This window comes from Callorhinus ursinus, unplaced genomic scaffold, assembly GCF_003265705.2.
Source record: "Callorhinus ursinus isolate GAN/ISIS: 27379988/994484 unplaced genomic scaffold, GSC_fseal_2.0 scaffold17, whole genome shotgun sequence".
Lineage (NCBI taxonomy): Eukaryota > Metazoa > Chordata > Mammalia > Carnivora > Otariidae > Callorhinus > Callorhinus ursinus.
The window spans coordinates 36,783,345-36,803,764 of record NW_027397079.1 but is presented as its reverse complement, the minus strand read 5'-3'; the positions used below and the strand labels follow the sequence as shown (position 1 = coordinate 36,803,764).

The 20,420-nt window shown below is 34.2% G+C and overlaps 1 protein-coding gene across 5 annotated transcripts in view; it reads left to right on the top strand.

Moving 5' to 3' along the window:
• LOC112834857 (disintegrin and metalloproteinase domain-containing protein 18-like) overlaps positions 1-20,420 on the top strand; it is a 192,441-nt gene that overhangs the window by 45,589 nt on the left and 126,432 nt on the right. For 4 of the 5 annotated variants that reach the window (XR_012381180.1, XM_025886326.2, XM_025886325.2 and 1 more), the window contains 3 exons: positions 12,325-12,396; positions 12,592-12,758; positions 13,715-13,796. Coding sequence is in view for 4 of the 5 variants with exons in the window: in XM_025886326.2 (XP_025742111.1) it covers positions 12,325-12,396; positions 12,592-12,758; positions 13,715-13,796 (321 nt within the window). In the remaining variant the exon portion in view is untranslated. The remainder of the gene's footprint in view (positions 1-12,324; positions 12,397-12,591; positions 12,759-13,714; positions 13,797-20,420) is intronic. The other variant, XM_073902519.1, reaches the window with a different exon arrangement.

The window sequence follows — 20,420 nt, the reverse complement described above, 5'->3', positions numbered from 1 at the left end:
ACTTTTACTTCCCTCCTTCCCTCTCTCATTCCTTCTTTCTCTCTTCTCTTTCTTTCTTTGAACTCAATGAAATAATTTTTTTCTTAACTTTAAAAACATAATGTAATTTTTAAACTATTTCCAAGTAAAGATATTTTATTTTAGTTGTTACTGTTATAACTAAAAGCCCAAACTGGCCTAGAATGCCTTACACTATCTACCCTGCCCCCATCCTCAGCTTAGCCCAGTCTCTCCTTGACCTTACTTTCTAGCAGCTTTGACCTTCCCTTAACCTGCTCTAATCTCTCTGGTCACATTACATTTTTAAGCATACCAGATGCTTACCTTCTTGCCAATTTACTTAATGTTTTCTAACTTTACTGAGAAATAATTAACAAACATAATTGTATATATTTTAAGGGTAAAATGTGATGATTTGATATACATTGTGGATTGATTGCCAAGACTAAGATAATTAACACATCTATTACCTAACATAGTTATTTTTTTTTATGTGTCTGTGTGTGTATATGCACAAGCCTGTGTGGTAAGAACACTTAAGATCTATTCTCAGCAACTTTCAAGTATACAATATCATATTGTCACCATGCTGTATGTTAGATCTTCAGAATTTATTCTTTCTTATGACTGAAAGTGTATACCCTTTGACCTATATCTCTCCATTTCCCCTCCCTCCAGCCACTGGCAACCACCATTCTATTTTCTCTTTTCTTTCTTTCTTTTTTTAATTTTACATATAATTGATACCATACAGTTTTTGTCTTTCTCTGTCTAGCTTATTTCACTTAGTGTAATGTGCTCCAGGTTCATCATGTTTTGCAAATAGATTTCCTTCCTTTTTATGACTAATATTCCATTGTGTGTGTGTGTGTATGTGTGTGTGTGTGTGTATCACCTTTTTTATCCATTCATCTGTTGATGGACATTTAGGTAGTTTCCATATCTAATCTGTTATGAATAATGCTGCATTGAACATGGGAGTGCAGATATCTCTGAGATACTTATTTTGTTTCCTTAGTATATATACCCTGAAATGGAACTGCTGGATCACATGGTAGTTTTACTTTTAACTGTTGAAGGAACCATCATACTGTTTTCCATAATGGCTATACCAATCTACATTCTCACCAACAGTGTAGAAGGATTTCTTATTCTTCATATTCTTTTTTTAAAAGCTATGTAAATAAACATATTTATTTGACAGAAAGAGAGAGAGCAAGCACAAGCAGGGGGAGTGGCAGAGGGAGAGGGAGAAGCAGGCTCCCCACTGAGTAAGGAAACCGATGTAGGGCTCTATCCCAGGACGCGGAGATCATGACCTGAGCTGAAGGCAGACACTTAACCAACTGAGCCACCCAGGTGTCCCAGGATTTCCTATTCTTCACATTTTTGCCAACAGTTGAAATCTCTTGTTTTTTGGATAATAGACATTCCAACAGGTGTATGGTGATATCTCATTGTGGTTTTGATTTGCATTACCTTGATGAATAATGATGTTGAGCACCTTTTCGTGTACCTGTTGATCATTTGTATGTCTTCTTTAGAAAAATATCCATTTGGTAGACATAATTTCTTTTGAATATCTACCTAGGAGTGAAATCCTTATGTCATAGGGTTAGTATATGATACTTTAGGAGATATTGACAGTTTTCAAAAAAGATTATAACAATTTGTTCTCCCATCAACAATTTACGAAAGATCCATATCCCCACAAACAATTGGTATTAATAGTCTTTTTTAAATTTTAGCTATTCTGGTATATGTATAATGAGATCATATTGTGGTTTCTATTAGCATTAACCTGATGACTAATGAGTTTGAAAACATTTGATGATATTCTCTTTAAGAGAAAATATGTGCTTTCCATTTTATTTATTTATTTTTTATTTTATTTGAGACAGAAAGAGAGATAGAGAGAATATATAGGGGAGGAGCAGAGAGAGAGACTCTTGAAATAGACTCCCTGCTGAGTGTGGAGCCCAATATGGGGCTTTATCCCACAACCCATGAGATCATGACCTGAGCTGAAACCAAGAGCTGGACACTTAACCAACTGAGCCACTCAGGCGCCCCTTCTCATTTTAATATTTTTATTAATGTTTTGTGGGATTTTATTTATTTTGAATATTAATTTTTTGTCAGATGGTATATTGGGGATATCTTTCCAGTTTGAGTCTTGTTTTTTCACTCTCTGAATGGTGTATTTTTTTTAAGACTTTATTTATGTATTTGACAGAGAGAGAGAGCACAAGCAGGGGGAGCAGGAGAGGGAGAAGCAGGCTCCCACTGAGCAGGGAGCCCAATGTGTGGCTCGATTCCAGGACCCTGAGATCATGACCTGAGCCAAAGGCAGTTGCTTAACCAATTGAGCCACCCAGGCACCCCTTAATGGTGTTTTTTGATGGACATATTTCTTAATTATTATGCATCTAAATCCAATATATGATTTTTATCATTATCTTTTCCTTCTAAGAAATACTTTCTTACTCTAAGGACATAGATATTTTTACTTTTGTTTTGGAATTTATTTTTATTTACCTTTTCACATACACTTTTATGATCATCTCTAGTTGATAAAAATGTGTGGTGTGAGGTAGGGGTTAAAGTTTATTTTTTCCATATTCACTTGCTCCAACACTATCTAGAAAGACCTGTCTTATCTCATTCATTTGTGCTGGCAATTTTTAAAAAGTCAAGTAATGGAATATGTACGGCCTATTTCTCAAATCTCTGTTTTCTTTTCTCCCCACTGGCTAATTTATATTTTGTTGAATACGATACAGTGTAGAAATACTACACTGTACTGATTACTGTAGCTTTATTGCCATTTAATCTATTTGTTTAAATCCTCTTCTTATTCTTCACTATTGCTTTGACTATTCTGGGTCTTTTTCCTTTGAACATATTTTAGAATTACTCTAAATTTACACACACACACACACACACACACACACACACAAACACAATACAACTGTGACTTTGGTTTGGGGATTTCATTGAATGCTTATATCACTTTGGGGAGAAGTGTCATCTTAACAGTATTGAGTCTTCCAATCTAATACACACACAATTTTACATTTTTTGTTAATTTCTTTCACCAGTATTCTGTTGTTGTCTGGAACATCCTTTTTAGTTTTATTGTTAATGCATTTGATGGTCTATAGTATTTTTTTTTTTACTTTAACATTTCAATTTTTCTTGCTAGTTTATGGAAATACCATTGGTACGTATATACTCATCTTATATCCTATGATCATGCCTAATTCAATTGTTAACTCTTTTGAGGATTTTTTTTTTTTAGTTTCTTATCTGAATAATGATACTTTTAATTTCTCTTTTTTAATCTTAGAATTCCTTTTCTAGTTTTTATATTTTTTGCTTCTTTACTTGTACTTCCTTTTCTTGCTTTATTGTCTTAGCTTGGCTCTCTAATACATATGAATGTATTGTGTATATTCCTAACTTCCCCCCCTACATTATAAAGTAGCTATTTTATATACTACTTAATCATTATATTTTACTCATTTTTACAAACCATGGATTTTTTTTTACTTAATATTCTGTTTAGGATTTTAGGGTTTATGTTTAGGAAATAATGATATGCAATGTCCTTCCTTATAATGTTTCATTTCATTGTATTAAGCTTACACAAGCCTCATAAAATGAATACTGTGTTTTGTTCAAGACTTTATACATTATGGGTTTGATCTCTTCCATATGTATTTGGAAACATTCACATTTGAAGCCATGTTTTCTTAAGTTTTCTTAAAGGGAATATTTTTAAGTACTGATTTAATTGCTTTGGCATATGTAAAGTAGTTCAGATTTCTTTATTTTTGTTTCACTTTCTGTAAGTTAGGTTTTCAAGGAATTTTTTTCATATCATTTAAGTTTTCAAATTATTGAAATACATTTATTGAAAATACCTTCTTTTTATCTTTAAAAGGTTGGTAACTTTGTAATAATATCACCATTTCTATTGCTCACCATTGCTATCAGTGATCTCTTTTCACTCCTAAGTTTTATAATGAAGTCATCAAATATGAAAATTAACATTCCCACAAAACTATTTACTAGTCTATAGATTTTGTTTGAGTTTTGATAGTTTCCCCACAAATGTTGTTTTTCTTGTGCAACCTCCAGTCCAGGATCCTACACTCCATTGAGGTGTCATGTCCTTATTCTCTTCTAATATGTTATAGTGTTATGGTATTTCTTTGTGTTTCCTATACCTTGGAACCTTTCTTGTCTTTCCTGATACCATTCTTGTATTGGAGAATACTTTCCAGTTACCTTGCTGAATGTACCTCAATATGAGTTTGTCCCATATTTCCTCATGATTATATCGAGATTGTATTTTTTATAAGGATACCAAGAATGTGATCTTTTCTTTTTAAGCTGTTGTTAAGGTAGTGCTGGTTTCATAACATGAATTAGGATGTTTTTACCCTTTTCTTATATTCTGGAAGATTTTGTGTATAGATATTTTAATTTCTTCTCTAAATGTCTGTAAGAATTCACTCTTGTAGCTTTCTCAGGCTAGTGATTCATTTTTTTGGAAAGTTTTATTGCATATTCCATTTTGATGGTGATATGATTATATATTTTTCAACTTTGTATAATTTTTGGTAAACAGTGTTTTTAAATTTATCAACATTAAAAAAATATTGCAGAGTTAAGATGGTAGAGTAGTAGGGGGACCCAAGATTGCCTTGTCCCTTGAACAAAGCTAATAAATATCAAATCATTCTGAACACGCAAGAAATCAATCTGAGGACTGGCAGAACAAACTGCCCAACTATAGGGATAAAAAAGATCACACCACTGGAAGGTAGGAGATACGGAGACAAGATTTGAGGAAAAAAAGAATTGAGCGCTACAGAAGAGAAAGAGCTCTGATCACAGAAAAAGAAGAGAAAGCAGTGCGCATAGGGATTTGCACAAGAAAAACATTTCCCTAAAACCACTGACTGGAAAAATGAGAAGGGCTGATTGCTGAAAGTGTTTATAGTCAGTAGAGCTCAAAGTCTGAAGTTTTAGAAGTTCATGCCATCGCCGGGAAAGAGCCTGGCAGGCCTAACAGTGCTCCTGTGGAGAAGGAGGTCAGAGGCCCAGGAGCTGAGAGTTTTGTCTGAGGATCCTCTGAATTGCACTGGGAGAGACAATTCCCCTTCTTGGAGTGAATTTGGGAGAGGTGACACTGCCTCTTACAGGACAAAAGAGATGGCGGGCACCATTGAGATGCCTCATTCATTAGCATAGGCACAGAGGCACCTGTTGAGGGCAGTTTACCTGAACACTGGCTTGCTGCACTTCACCATAAATCTCAAGCCTCTGCATGTTCATTCAATTGCCCATCTGGGACAAACCAGCCCCAGGTACAGTGTGGCAAGACCCTCCCCCAGAGGATCAGTGTGGGTCTGCACTGCATCATGTTCCTAAAATTTGAAGTTTTGAATCCCAGCTGCCATGCCTGAAATAAAAGACAGGAGCACTGAGCAACTGCATGGGCAGAAGGCTTGGACACAGACAGGGTGAAGGGAGGGATCTGAGAGACCCCTGGGACACATGAAGGGAGATTTTTCACTCTTTTGGGAGGGTTTCCTGAACAGTGGCAGGTGCAAACTCCCCTCTCTGGGGACAAGAGAGTGGGCTGATGCCAATTTTATCCCCAGCCCATCAACAAGGATGGACTTGAATGATGAGCACAGTGCCCACAGTGCAGGCCCTAAATCATACTAAAGGGGTATAACCAACAAGAACATCTAACAATTGTAAGTATTTATGCCCCCATCTTGGGAGCACCCAATATATAAATCAATTAATAACAAACACAAAGAAACTCATCAATAATAATACGATAATAGTAGGGGACTTTAACACCTCACTTACAGCAATGGGCAGATCATCTAAGCAGAAAATCAAAAAGGAAACAATGGCTTTGAATGACACACTCAACCAGATGAACTTAACAGATATCTTCAGAACATTTCATCCTAAAACAGCAGAATACACATTCTTCTCGAGGGCACATGGAACATTCTCCAGAATAGATCACATACTGAGTCACAAATCAGGTTTCAACTAGTACAAAAAACTGAGATTATACCATGCATATTTTCAGGCAACAGTGCTATGACATTAGAAGTCAACCACAGAAAAAATTTGGAAAGACCACAAGTACATGGAGGTTAAAGAACATCCTACTGAAGAATGAATGGGTTAACAAGGAAATTAAAGAAGAAATGAAGAAATACATGGAAGCAAATGAAAATGAAAACACAACAGTTGAAGTTTGGGGATGCAGAAAAAGCAGTCAAAAGAAGGAAGAATATAGCAATATAGGCCTTCCTCTAAAAACAAGAAAAGTCTCAAATATACAACCTAAACTACCTAAAGGAGCATGAAAAAGAATAGCAAATAAAACCTAAGTCAGCAAAAGAAGGGTGATAATAAATATTAGAGCAGAAATCAATGATATACAAACAAACAAACAAAATCCAGGATGGATCAGTGAATCTAGGAGCTGGTTCTTTGAAATAATTAATAAGATTGATAAACGCCTAGCCAGACTTATCAAAAAGAAAAGAGAAAGGACCCAAATAAATAAAATCCAATGAATGAAAGAGGAGAGATCACAACCAACACCACAGAAATACAAGCAATCATAAGGGAATATTATGAAAAATTTGCCAAAAATTGCAAATTGGGAAGAAATAGATAAGTTACTATAAATATATAAACTACCAAAATTGAAACAGGATGAAATAGAAAATTTGAACAGACCCATAACCAGCAAAGAATTTGAAGCAATAATCATAAATCTCCCAAGAGAGTCCAGGGCCAGATGACCTCCCAGCAGAACTCTACCAAACACTTAAAGAAGCATTAATACCTATTCTTTGGAAGTTATTTCAAAAAATGGAAATGGAAGGAAAACTTCCAAACTCATCCTATGAAGCCAGCATTTCCTTGATCCCAAAACATAGATGCCAAAATTCTCCCCAAGATACTAGTTAATAGGATCGAACAGTACATTAAAAGGATTATTCACCGTGCCAGAATGGGATTTATTCCTGGGCTGCAAGCATGGTTCAACATCCAGAAATCAATGTGATACACCACATTAATAAAAGAAAGGAAAAGAACCTTATGATTCTCTCAATAGATGCAGAAAAAGCATTTCACAAAATACAGCATCCTTTTTTGATAAAAACTCTCTGCAGTGTAGGGATAGAGGGAACACACCTCAATATCATAAAAAGCACATATGAAAGACCCACAGCTAATGCCATCCTCAATGGGGAAAAACTGAGAGCTTTTCCTCTGTGGTCAGGACCAATATAGGCCTTCCTCTAAAAACAAGAAAACAACACCATCACCATTGTTTTTTAACATAGTACTGGAAGTACTGACCTCAGCAACCAGACAACAAAAAGATATAAAAGGCATCCAAATCAGCAAGGAAGAAATCAAACTTTTGCTATTTGTAAATGACATGATACTCTATGTAGAAAACCCAAAAGACTCCACCAAAAATTTGCTGGAACTGATACACTAATTCAGTAAAGTCACAGGCTACAAAATTAACATAAAGAAATATGTTGTATTTCTATATGCTAATAATGAAGCAAAAGAAAGAGAAACCAAGGAATTGATCCCATTTAGAATTGCACCAAAACCCATAAGTTAGCTAGGAATAAATGTAACTATAGAGAGACTATAGAACATTTATGAAAGAAATTGAAGAGGAATGGGAAAACATTCCATGCTCATGATTTGGAAGAACAAATAGTTAAAACTTCTATACCACCCAAAGTGATCTATACATTTAATACAATCCCTACTAAATACCATTAGCACTTTTCACAGAGCTAGATCAAACAATGCTAAAATTTGTACGGAACCACAAAAGACCCTGAATAGCCAAAGCAATCTTGAAAAAGAAAAGCAGAGCTGCAGGCATCACAATTCTGGATTTCAAAGTATATTAACAAAGCTCTAGTCATCAAGACAGAATGGTACTGGTACAGAAAAAGACACATAGATGAATGTAACAGAATAGAAAACCCAGAAGTGGACCCTCAATGCTATGGTCAAATAATCTTCAACAAATTAGGAAAGAATATTCTATCAAAAAAAAAAAAGAGTCTCTTCAACAAATGGTGTTGGGCAAACTGGAAGAGACTGGACCACTTTCTACACCATCCACAAAAATAAATTCAAAATTTGTGGAAGACTTAAATATGAGAAAACAAACTATCAAAATCCTAAAGGAGAACACAGGCAGCAACCTCTCTGACATTGGCTGTAGCAACTTTTTACTGGACACATCTCTGGAGGCAAGAAAAACAAAAGCAAAACTTAACTATTTGGACTTCATCAATATAAAAAAAACTTCTGTGCAGTGAAGGAAACATTAAACAAAACTAAAAGGCAACCTATGGAATGGGAGATGATATTTGCAAATGACATATCTGATAAAAGGGTTAGTATCCAAAATGTATAAAGAATTTATTAAACTCAACAACCAAAAACCAAATAATCCAGTTAAGAAATGGTCAGAAGACACGAATAGATATTTTCCCGAAGAAGATATACAGATGGCTAACAAACACATGAAAAGATGCTCAACATCACTCATCACCAGGGAAATACAAATCAAAACCATGATGAGATATCATCTCACACCTGTCAGAATGGCTAAAATTAACAACACAGGAAGCAACAGATGTAGCTGAGGAAGTGGAGAAAGGGGAACCCTCTTACACCGTTGGTGGGAAACTGTGAGAGACTATAGAGAACAAACTGAAGGTTGATGGGGGGGGATGGGCTAGATGGGTGTTGGGTATTAAGGAGGGAACTTATTGTGGTGAGCCCTGGCTGTTATATATAAGTGATGAATCACTAACTTCTACTCCTGAAACCAATATTACAGTGTATGTTAACCAACTAGAATTTAAACAAAAACTTGAAACCTACAAAAGATAAAAAAATAAAACAATTATTGGGATAAACATTTTAATAGTCCATTATTATCCTTTTATCTTGTAGGGTGTATATTTTGGTCTCTCTTTTATATGCCTGATATATATATCATATATATATCTCATTTTCTTAATAGTACTTATTAGGGTTATATCAATTATATTCATCTTTTTCAAAGAACCTTTATTTTTTATTCCTTGATTTTTATGTTTATTTCCCAGTTTATTGCTTTTATTTATTGCCTCCCTTTCAGTTTCTTTCATTTAGATAAGATCACGGATTTTATGCATTTTTTTAATTTTCTAATATATACACGGTTAAAAATTTATCTCTAGTCAATGAGTAACTGTATAATACAAGGGTTTTTGTTTGTTTTTAGCAACACAAGTTTTGATAAGTCTGATTTTTATCAACATTTCAGTTTTTCTAAATCATTTTCTAATTCGTGTGTGTGTGTGTATGTGTGTGTGTGCGCACGCGCATGTGCGTGCGTGTGTCTGTGACCCTTGGGTGATTTAGAATTGCATTGGTTAGATTCAAAATATTTGTGAATTTTCAAGTTATATTTTAGTTGCTAATATCTAGTTTTATTCCATATTGGTAAAAGAACATAATCTGAATGATGTAAAATCTTGGAAATCTGTTAAGACTTCCATTATGGCCTAGTATATTGTCAATTTTGTAAATGGTCCACGTGCATTTGAAAAGGATTTATTACATTCTGCCCTTATTAGATGCAGTGCTCTCTGTATACTAGTCAAATATTTTAGTGGTATTGTTCAGACCTTCTATATTTATTTCATTTTTGCCCTCTCATCTTATCAGTTACTAAGAGAGTTATCTTAACACTGGAACAATTATTGTGGGTTTCTTAAATTCTCCTTTTAATTGTGTCCATTTTGTTTTCCATATTTTGGCAATGTGTATTATTCCTACTAATTAAGCATTGCTATGTCTTCCTTATATATTGAGAATTTTTACCTTGTGAAATAAACCTTTGGAGCTAGTGATATCTTCCAAAGTGTCATGACATTTAGTACATGAAATTATACTCCTACTCTGATGATCTTAAGTATTCTCAGATTGTCATAAATAAGGATTTTTCTATTTGTGTGTTTTATGGGGATATATTTCATATATATAACACCTGTCTAATGCACTGTTTCTTCTATTATAAGGAAAACATTTTGACTAGAATATATTTAACTTTTAATTCATCCAATGGAAATATATAATTAATTTTCCATTACTTTTATTATCAACAGTTGTAACAAGTAATCCATGTCAATAATTATCATAATTTTGAGTAAACAAGCTATACAGGTTTCTAAGATTTGGTAGGATTCCAATTTTTTATTAAAAAAATAGCAACTTTTGCAGAAGTATTAAGCATTTTCCAAAATATGACTCCAAAGAACATGTGTTAAGTTCCCAAATAAGTAAGAATTTATGTCCTCTCACCTGGGTGGCTCAGTCAGTTAAGCATCTGCCAATGGCTCAGGTCATGATGCCAGGATCCTGGGATCGAGTCCCACATCCAGCCCTTGCTCAGTGGGGAGCCTGCTTCCCTCTGCCTGCAGCTCCTCCTGCTTGTGCTCTCTCTCTCTCTTTCTCTGACAAATAAATGAATAAAATCTTAAGAAAAAAGAATTTATGTCCTCTCAAGAATTTACCAGTTTCAAAGGACAACTTATTTCTTTTCTCCTTGCCTTTACATAATTTCATTTTATTTATCAAAACTTTTCAAATCCTTATTTAAAGGAAACAGTCAACAAAACAAAGAGACAACCCACAGAATGGGAAAAGATATTTGCAAATGACACTACAGATAAAGGGCTGGTATCCAAGATTTATAAAGAACTTCTCAAACTCAACACCCAAAAAACAAAGAATCAAGTCAAAAAATGGGCAGAAGACATCAAAAGACACTTCTCTCAAGAAGACATACAAATGGCTAATAAACACATGAAAAAAATGTTCATCATCATTAGCCATCAGGGAAATTCAAATCAAAACCACATTGAGATATCTCCTTAAACCAGTTAGAATGGCAAAAATGGACAGGGAAAGAAACAACAAATGTTGGAGAGGTTGTGGAGAAAGGGGAACCCTCTTACACTGTTGGTGGGAATGCAAGTTAGTACAGCCACTTTGGAAAACAGTGTGAAGGTGCCTCAAAAATTTAAAAATAGAGCTACTGTATGACCCAGCAATTGCACTACTAGGTATTTACCCCAAAGACACAGATGTAGTGAAAAGAAGGGCCCTATGCACCCCAATGTTCGTAGCAGCAATGTCCACAACAGCCAAACTGTGGAAAGAGCTGAGATGCTCTTCAACAGATGAATAGATAAAGAAGATGGGGTCCATATATACAATGGAATATGACTCAGCCATCAGAAAGGACGAATACCCAACTTTCACATCAACATGGATGGGACTGGAGGAGATGATGCTAAGTGAAATAAGTCAAGCAGAGAAAGTCAATTATCATATGGTTTCACTTATTTGTGGCACATAAGGAATAGCATGGAGGACATTAGGAGAAGGAAGGGAAAAATGAAGGGGGGGAAATCGGAGGGAGAGATGAACCATGACAGACTATGGATGCTGAGAAACAAAGAGGGTTTTAGAGGGGAGCGGGGAGGGGGTACTGGTTAGCTTAGTGATGGGTATTAAGGAGGGCATGTACTGCATGGAACACTAGGTGTTATACGAAAACAATGGATCGTGGATCACCACATCAAAAACGAATGATGTATTGTATGGTGACTAACATAACATATTAAAATTTTAAAAAAATAAAAAACAAAAAATAGAAAAAAATCCTTATGCCTCATAATTTTTTAATTATGTTAATTTTTTTATTTTTATTATTTTAATTTTTTATAACTGTGATTTCTGTTTTTTTCCATAGAAATATTTGAGCATTTTGATTTTTAAATGTTTATTTGATTTTTTTTAACCAACCATGTGACAGGAGGTTTTGTGATTCCCTCTGCTTCATAGAAAATGACTGTTATTTTCTGAGTGTCTAGCTGAAGAAATCTCATTATAGTAAGGAGGAATCTGTGAAGTTATTTTAGGACCTCTTGATTTCAATTTTTTCTGTTTGAGAGTGTCTTTAAAATATGAACAATTGAGAATCTATTTCAAAAACCTAACTATGATTTTTGTTGTTTCTTTTTTTATAAATGTTATCATCTTTGTATTAATATGCTTTATATTGTTTGACAAATCCTGTGGTTTACCTGGCTAGTATAAGCAAGATATATGCACCATAAAAAATTGCTATCACTCACATTTTTTAAAAAATCACTTAAAATTGTTTTTCAGTATGATCATATGGGATCAGAAATGATGGCTGTAACACAGAAAATTATCCAAATTATTGGCCTTGTCAACACTGTAAGTTTTGTTTTTTACATTTACAGTTTTATGAAAAATCATTGAAACCAATTTCTAATCATTACAAATTAATGACTTAAAAATCTTCGATTATTAATATCCAAAATAATAAATTGAACTTATTCTTTATTTTTATGTAGTCTTGAAGTAATGACTAATGTTATTTGAACAAGTATGCCATAAATTTTATTTTAGATGTTTACTCAGTTCAAATTGACTGTGATGCTATCCTCCTTGGAATTGTGGTCAGATAAAAACAAAATGTCTACCAACGGGGATGCTGATGATTTATTACAAAGATTTTTCACATGGAAACGAGACTATCTTATCCTACGGCCCCATGACATAGCATTCTTACTTATGTAAGCACAATGTTCTACATTAAAAAAGAAATATTAAATAAGTTCATTAATTTGATAACTTAATGCATAAATGTGTAAATGTAAACTGTGTTCTTCAACTTTCTGTAGGCCCCTCTGAAAATTTTAAACAAACTAGCTGCTGCAATGGATGCAGTAGTATAGTTGAAAATACGATAAAAACAAAAACAGCATAAAGAAGTTATATAAAAATGTATTTTGGAATATAATTTATGTAAAAGACTTGCCTTTCATAAACTTTTATGATGTTAACTATACTACAGAACACATATAAGCTTTAGCTTCTTAATAATGTAAAAATTGGCACTATTCAGTTAATATTACCTATAATATGTTAATACATTTCGTGTCTACTCTGATTAAAAAGGATATTTTTGGTAATAATTAAGAAAATGCTTATATTTCAGACAGGCAAGACTTCTTATTCCACAGTTAAAAACCCCTTTTGTTTTAACTTTTAGTAACCAAAAGAGTGCATGCAGTACAAGCGAAACTGAGGAGAATTCAAGATAGTAAAATTTTATCAAGTCTAGGAGTTAGGTGAGGAGAGGAAATTGGATTTAAAGTGAATTGTATGGGCGCCTGGTGGCTCAGTTGGTTAAGCGTCCAGCTCCGGTTTGGCCTGGGTCATGATCTCAGGGTCGTGAGATGGAGCCCTGGCTATGCACTCAGAGAGGAGTCTGCTTGAGATTCTCTTCCTCTCCCTCTCCCTCTGCTCCTCCCCCCAAATAAATAAATAAATCTTTAATTTAAAAAAGTGAATTACAGTTTTCAATGATTTGAGCATTTTGTATAATATATAAGAGAATATCCAGATCAAAAATTGGTTTGTTTGAAAAATCATTTTAAATTTTATGAGACATTTAATTTTATAAATAAGCTAATAAATTGTTCTGAATAAGTATGGCAATAAAATAGGCTATACTATAATGATGTAGTTACAGGAAACGTCCTAGATATTTGGGAGCAACATTTCCTGGCACAATATGCAATAAAAGCTATGATGCAGATATTGTTATGGTATGTAATTTTTATCCTTCTTTATTATTTTTTCTAAACTTTCTATTGTATTTTATATTATCTTATATAGCTAAATAGTGTATAATAAAAGTAGTGCATATTAACTTGACATTTTCTTCTATATGTGTATTTATTTTTTTGTTGGTACCAAATTATTTTAATTTCAGAAAGTTTAATTATAAATTATAACATAAATCAAAAGTGTAGCATACAAAAAAAAAGTGTAGCATACATTAATACACTTATTCACCAGGTAGGCAAAATGACTAACATTTATATCAGATTTTCTAAGGATGTAAAATCATAGAACAAAGTTAAAGCCTCCTGTATGTCTACTTTAAATTCAAGAAATAGCAAAAATCACGAATTTGTGTTTCCATTTTATGTCTACTTTATGCAATTGTTACAAATGTATGTATATATTAACTAAATATCATTGTTCTGCATTGTTCTTATTTTATGCATCATTTTCATACTATTTTGAACAGCTTTTAAAAAGATGCATATATGTTGAATCATACAGCTCTACTTTTAAAACTTTTAGTTTTAAAGTAGTAATACACATTCACTAATTATAAATACAAGTGGTTTTACAGGACTAATACTGAAAAACTGAATGAGCCCCTTGCATAAACTACAGTCCCTGAATTATTTTTTTCATTTTTTTAAAATTTTTCCTCCCGGTTTATACTTTCACTTTCATTTACTCATAAATAAAATTTTATTGGAGTATATCATATATAGAGAACTTTGCAAAAATCATAAATATATAGGACATTTAATTTTCACTAAGTCAATATGTAGACATAAACATCACAGAGATCAAAAAATAAAATATTTCAGCATTTCAGAAGACCACTATGAATCACATACCTTGTTCCACTTACTATCCATACCAAAGAAAACCACTTTCCTGACACTTACCACCAATGGTTAGTTTGGCCTCTTTTTGAACTTTATATAAATGAAATAATGCAGTGTGTATTCTTGTGTCTGCCATTTATTTGCTCAAAATTATGTCTGTGAAAATTATCCTGTTTATATGTGTAGGAATAGTTTATTCATTTTGTACTCCATATTTCTAAATAATATTCCCATGAAATTTCTTGAGTCTTCAAATTTATACATCTATTGACTTCCTATCATTGAAGTCAGAATTTAAGACCCTAATAGCTCATCATATTTACATGCCACTTCTTCTATTCTTCCTCTGTAATTATATAACTGATTAGAATTTTGTTTTATTCTCTGATGGACCAAATAATGAACTAAAATTAAATTGTCTTCATTGCATAACTTTTGCTTCTTCCAAAATTTGTAATTGTATCATATTGCTTTTGCCCAAATTCTCTAATAAAATTAAAAATTGCCTCTACTTCTCCACATGTTTCAAAAAGTGCTCTTTTTAACACTAGAGACCTATCATTATTCCCCCTCAATCTCTGTTAGACTTTTTGCATAGGTGTTTTTTACAAATTTTCTATTGTGTCTTCTTTGGAGCATGTGTAGTCTTTTTTCATAACTTGCTTACTCATTTTGATAGGCTATATGCCCCTATAATTTACTAAAAAAAAATTGATGTGTATTAAATTGTTTGAAAGTGACATGATTGAAAATATATTTAATTATTTCAAAGATTGGTTAATTTTACTTTTAAAATAATTGTACCTTGGAATTTTAAAGGTCTTTTGTTTTTTACCATTTCTTTAGAAATTTAATGCTATTCTTATTCTCATTCATTTGTGTGTGTTTTGCTTGTTTTGTCTATGGAAATATTTAAGATCTTTTCATCCTTATATGGTGTTTTTTATATCCAATATGCTGGTTATACTGAAGCCCTTTCAATTGGGATACTATTTACTTCTGATCTGAGAAATTTTACTGTATTACATTTGATCATTTTTTCCCCTTTTCTCTCTGGAACTTTGTTAATTAAAGCATTTTGATTCATCATCTAATTTATTTTCTTATTTAATTTTTCTTTTATTTCTACATCTTCTAATATTTCTTTATATTTATACTTTGGAGCAGTCACTCACGTAAGTGTTCTCAGATCCATTTTATACTAATCCTCTGCTCTGGGGAATTATTGCACAGGGAACTATATATATATATATTCCCTGGGCTTCCTTGCTTTCATGCTTTTGTATATTCAGCAAATATGCATGATTGAATGGGGGCAGGCAGAGAAATATCTTAGTATCTCTACATACTGACCCTGCTTAAAACAATGTCTCAGAACTATTGCTTCCTATTCCTGTGAACATGCTCCCCCTTCTGTCGGTAGCTCCTGCTGAATAGCACTTGTTTATGGAATCTAATAATAGCTTTTTATTCATTCATCCTGTTCTGGTGTTGGTAGCAACATTCAGCTTTTCTAATCTCAGAGTTGCCTCTCACTTCTCTTGTGTAAAGGTCCTGTAATAACTTCATTTGAATTGGATGCCTTATGATGACACCTATTCACTTTAAGCTCTATCTTAAGGATTAGAAAACTTTATAAAGAAACAGGTAGTAAATGTTTTAAGCTTTATAGACCATGTGAACTATATCACAGGTACTCAACTCTGCCATTGTAAAGCAAAAGCCAATATAGAAAGAATATAAATTTATGAGCATGGTGATGTTCTAATAAAATTTTGTTCATGAATAACTGAAATTTAAACCTCATAAAACTTCATTTGTCACAAAATGTTAATTTTTTTGTTTTTTCAACCATTTAAAAATACAAAACCATCCTTATTTGCAGACTGTACTGGTCATTCACCAGATTGGGTCTTTGGACCCTAGTTTACCCTGCCCTACTTTAATCCCATCAGCCCTTATCCTCACAGATTAATATTAAAAGTTGTCAGGGCTTTCCTGGAAAAATGATAATTATAAACCAAAGCAACTTATAAGATCTTGCTAATTTATGTTAACATTTTCCTGGGAAACAAGTGAGGGAATAAAAACTAAGGGTTCTGGACAAACAAGAACAGAATAATCTTTATTTAATAGTAAATTTATTAATCTAGGCAAATATACTTGAGTTTTTTAATTTAGTGTGCCAGCTCAAACATTTGAGAGTGGTTTTAATAGTTTTATCAATTGACTGAAACATGTGAGCAATCATGGTCTATTTGCAATGAAGTTCTGTCTTGAAAAGAAAGAAATTCATAGACTTATAGACATGGTTGTATTTGAATATATTTATTTTGTTCATCAAACTCACCCATCTCTTGACTATGCTTTTTGTGTTCACTATACTCTGTAAGTTAGGACACACAGTTAGTTATATGAATTGTTTGATAGACTTTGGAATTCTTTAGATAGATAGGTAGTTCAGAAAGATTAGATGATTGATAGACGACAGTTCACCTGAGAGTAGAGACAATTTTATTTATTCCATTCTAATATGAATGCTTTTCATTTTTTTCTTGACTTATTCCATCAACTAGAATCCTCAGTAAAATATTCAATAGAAATTCTGAGATTCTCAACCCTTACCTTGTTTGTAATCTTAGAGGGAATGCATTCCATCTTTCATGATTTTGTATAACATTAGCTTTAGGTTTTTTATAGAGGCCCTTTGAGTATAAGGATGCTCCCTTTGATTACCATTTAGTTGATAGTTTTTTCTTTCTTTGTTTTTACCAGAAATGGATATTGGATTTTGTCAAATGCATCTATTCTCTTCTCTTATTGAAAACTCATTTGGCTTTTTTCTTGAGTTTGTTGAGTGACTGTATTATTGTTGGATTTTCAATTGGTGAACCAGTTTTGCATTCCTAGAATAAATCCCACCTGTCTTGATGTATTGTCTTTTTTTATATATTGTTGGATTCAAATTGGTAAACTTTTGTTTTTTTGTTTTTGCTTTTTGTTTTTAAGATGTTATTTATTTATTTGACAGAAAGAGAGAGACAGTGAGCAATGGAACACAAGCAGGGGGAGTAGGAGAGGGAGAAGCAAGCTTTCTCCTGGGCAGGGAGCCTGATGCGGGACTCGATCCTGGGACTCCAGGATCATGACCTGAGCTGAAGGCAGACGCTTAATGAGTGAGTCACCCAGGAGCCCCAAGTTGGTAAACTTTTGTTAAGAAATTTTGCATTTGTGATGATTGGGTATATCAAACTATAGTTATCTTTTCTGATAATGACTATTTCTGGATTTTCTATCAAGGTAATAATGAGTTCCTAAAATGAGTTATGTTTTCTCTATTTCTGGATGTTTTGAAGAGTTTGTGTAAAGAAGAAATAGAGAATAGAAAAACAATAGAAAAAACTGGCAAAAGTAAAAGCTGGTTTTTTGAAAAGATAAATAAAACTGAGAAACTCTTACTTAAAACAATTAAGAAAAATATAGAGGGAAGACTCAGATAAATAAAATCAGACATGAAAGAGGAGACATTACAATGGATAAATAAAAAGGTAACAAAGGACTATTAATAATTATATGCCAACAAATTAGACAACCCCAGAGAAATGGATACATTCCTGGAAAAATACAACCTACTAAAACTGAATCAAGAAAAATAGAAAGCTTGAACAAATCAATAACAAATAGAGGTTAAATTAATAGTCAAAAACCTCCCAACAAAGAAAAACCCAGCTTTACTGGCAATTTCTACCAAAAATTCAAGGAAAAATTAACATCAATCCTTCTGAAACTCTTCCAAAAAACTGAAGAGAGAACACTTCCAACTGCTTTTTAAGGGACCAGCATCACCCCAATATGAAAGCCAGAAAAAAAAGATACTACAAGAAAATAAAACTACAGGCCAATATCCCTGGACATAAATGCAGGTGAATTAAGATAGTGGAGTAGTAGGGGGACCCTGAGCTTGCCTCGTCCTTCAAACACAGCTAGATCAACATCCAGCTATTTTGAACAACTAGGAATATGATCTGAGGATTAAGAAAACAATCTGCACAGTTGGAGGGAGAGAATGTGTCAGATGTAAGTTTGGATTGTGAATTAGGAGACAGGGAAGCTGTAGTGCCCCAAAAGGGAGGGAACCCTTTTCACAGAGCAAAGTCTGGGAGAGAGAGAGAGAGACTGGGAAAGAGTGCAGCTGGTAGGTATTGCACAATCATCTGTGGTGAGGAGATCCCCTGAGTCGCACTGAGAGAGATCCCTCCCCTTCCCAGAGTACATTTGGAGGAGGGTATTTTGCCTCTCCAAGGACAAAAGGCCAGCTGGGAGCCATTGAGCAGCCCTCAACAGCAGGGTCAGAGGTGTGCACAGAGGGCAGAAAACCTCAACAACATTTCGCTGTAAGCCACAATAGGCTTAAACCCCTGTGTATATGCAGAGATGCTGCTTTTCTGCAGCAGAACTGAGCAGAGAGCAGAGACACTGGCAGACTGCAGATAACGTGGCTGCCGCTTTTCCTTGTCTGCCACAGTAGAGTCAAGCCTCTGTGTGACTGTTTTTTTGGGACAGAACGGAGTAGGGGACTGAATCCGACACAGACAACTGATTAACTTGGTTCCAGCTTTTTGATGAGCATTACAATAAACTCTAACCTCTGCTCACACACTGTGCAACTGTTTTCTGGTACTGGGCATGCTGGAAGTCTCCCCTCCAGGGGAGGGGAGTGGGCCCACACCTTGTCAGGCTCTTTAAAACTTGGGAGTTTGGGATCCCAGACAGCAGCCAGGGATAAAATAGTGGAGATATGTGGTACCGGGTTGCTGACGGTGCAGGAACAGACAGGCTAATGGCAGGGAACTAACAAAAGCCCAAGACACAGGAGATTGTTCACTTTTTTTTTTTTAAGATTTCTATTTATTTGAGAGAGAGAGAGAGAGAGAAAGACAACACAGAAGGAGAGTGAGGGAGAAGCAAACTCTCTGCTGAGCAGAGAGACTGAGGTGGGGCTCGATCCCAGCACTGTGGGACCATGGCCTGAGCCAACGGCGACGCTTAACCAACTGAGCCACCCAGGTGCCCTGGTTGTCCACTTTTCTGAGAGGGCATCCAGAACAACAGTAGTCAGGCGTTCCTCTTCCCGGGGACAAGAGGGTGGGGTGGCGCCATACTCTTCCTCCTCCACAAACCCTTCCCTGCCCCCCGCCACCCACCAGCACAGTTGGACTTCAGAGACAAACACAGCACCTCCAGTGGGGACTGGAGTCCCCTACACTAACACCCTTTACCCCTCACCTGGCAGGAAGCATCATTATAAGGGCAAGTCAGCTTGTGAATCAGCCCAACAGCCCTCTCTCTCAGAAGACCAACACAGGCCTCCACGTGTACCAAGTATACTGATTAAAAAATGCTCCAAAGCACTGGAGACACATGTTTCTCTTTTCTTAATTTTTTAAATTTTCAAATTTTATTTTTTTATCTTTTATTTTATATTTATATATATATATACACACACACACACATACACACTTTCTTTTTTTTCTCTTCTTTTTCTTTTTTTTTGGTATCAGGCTTATAATTTTTTGTTTATTTGTTCGTTTGTGTCTTTCTCTTATTTTTCAGATCAGGCTTCTTATTTTTTTCTCTTTGGAATCAGGCTTATAATTTTCTGTTTGTCTGTTTGCATTTTTGTTCCTTTTCCCTTTCTCTTGTCTTGGATCAGTCTTCTTCTTCTTCTTCTTCTTCTTCTTCTTCTTCTTCTTCTTCTTC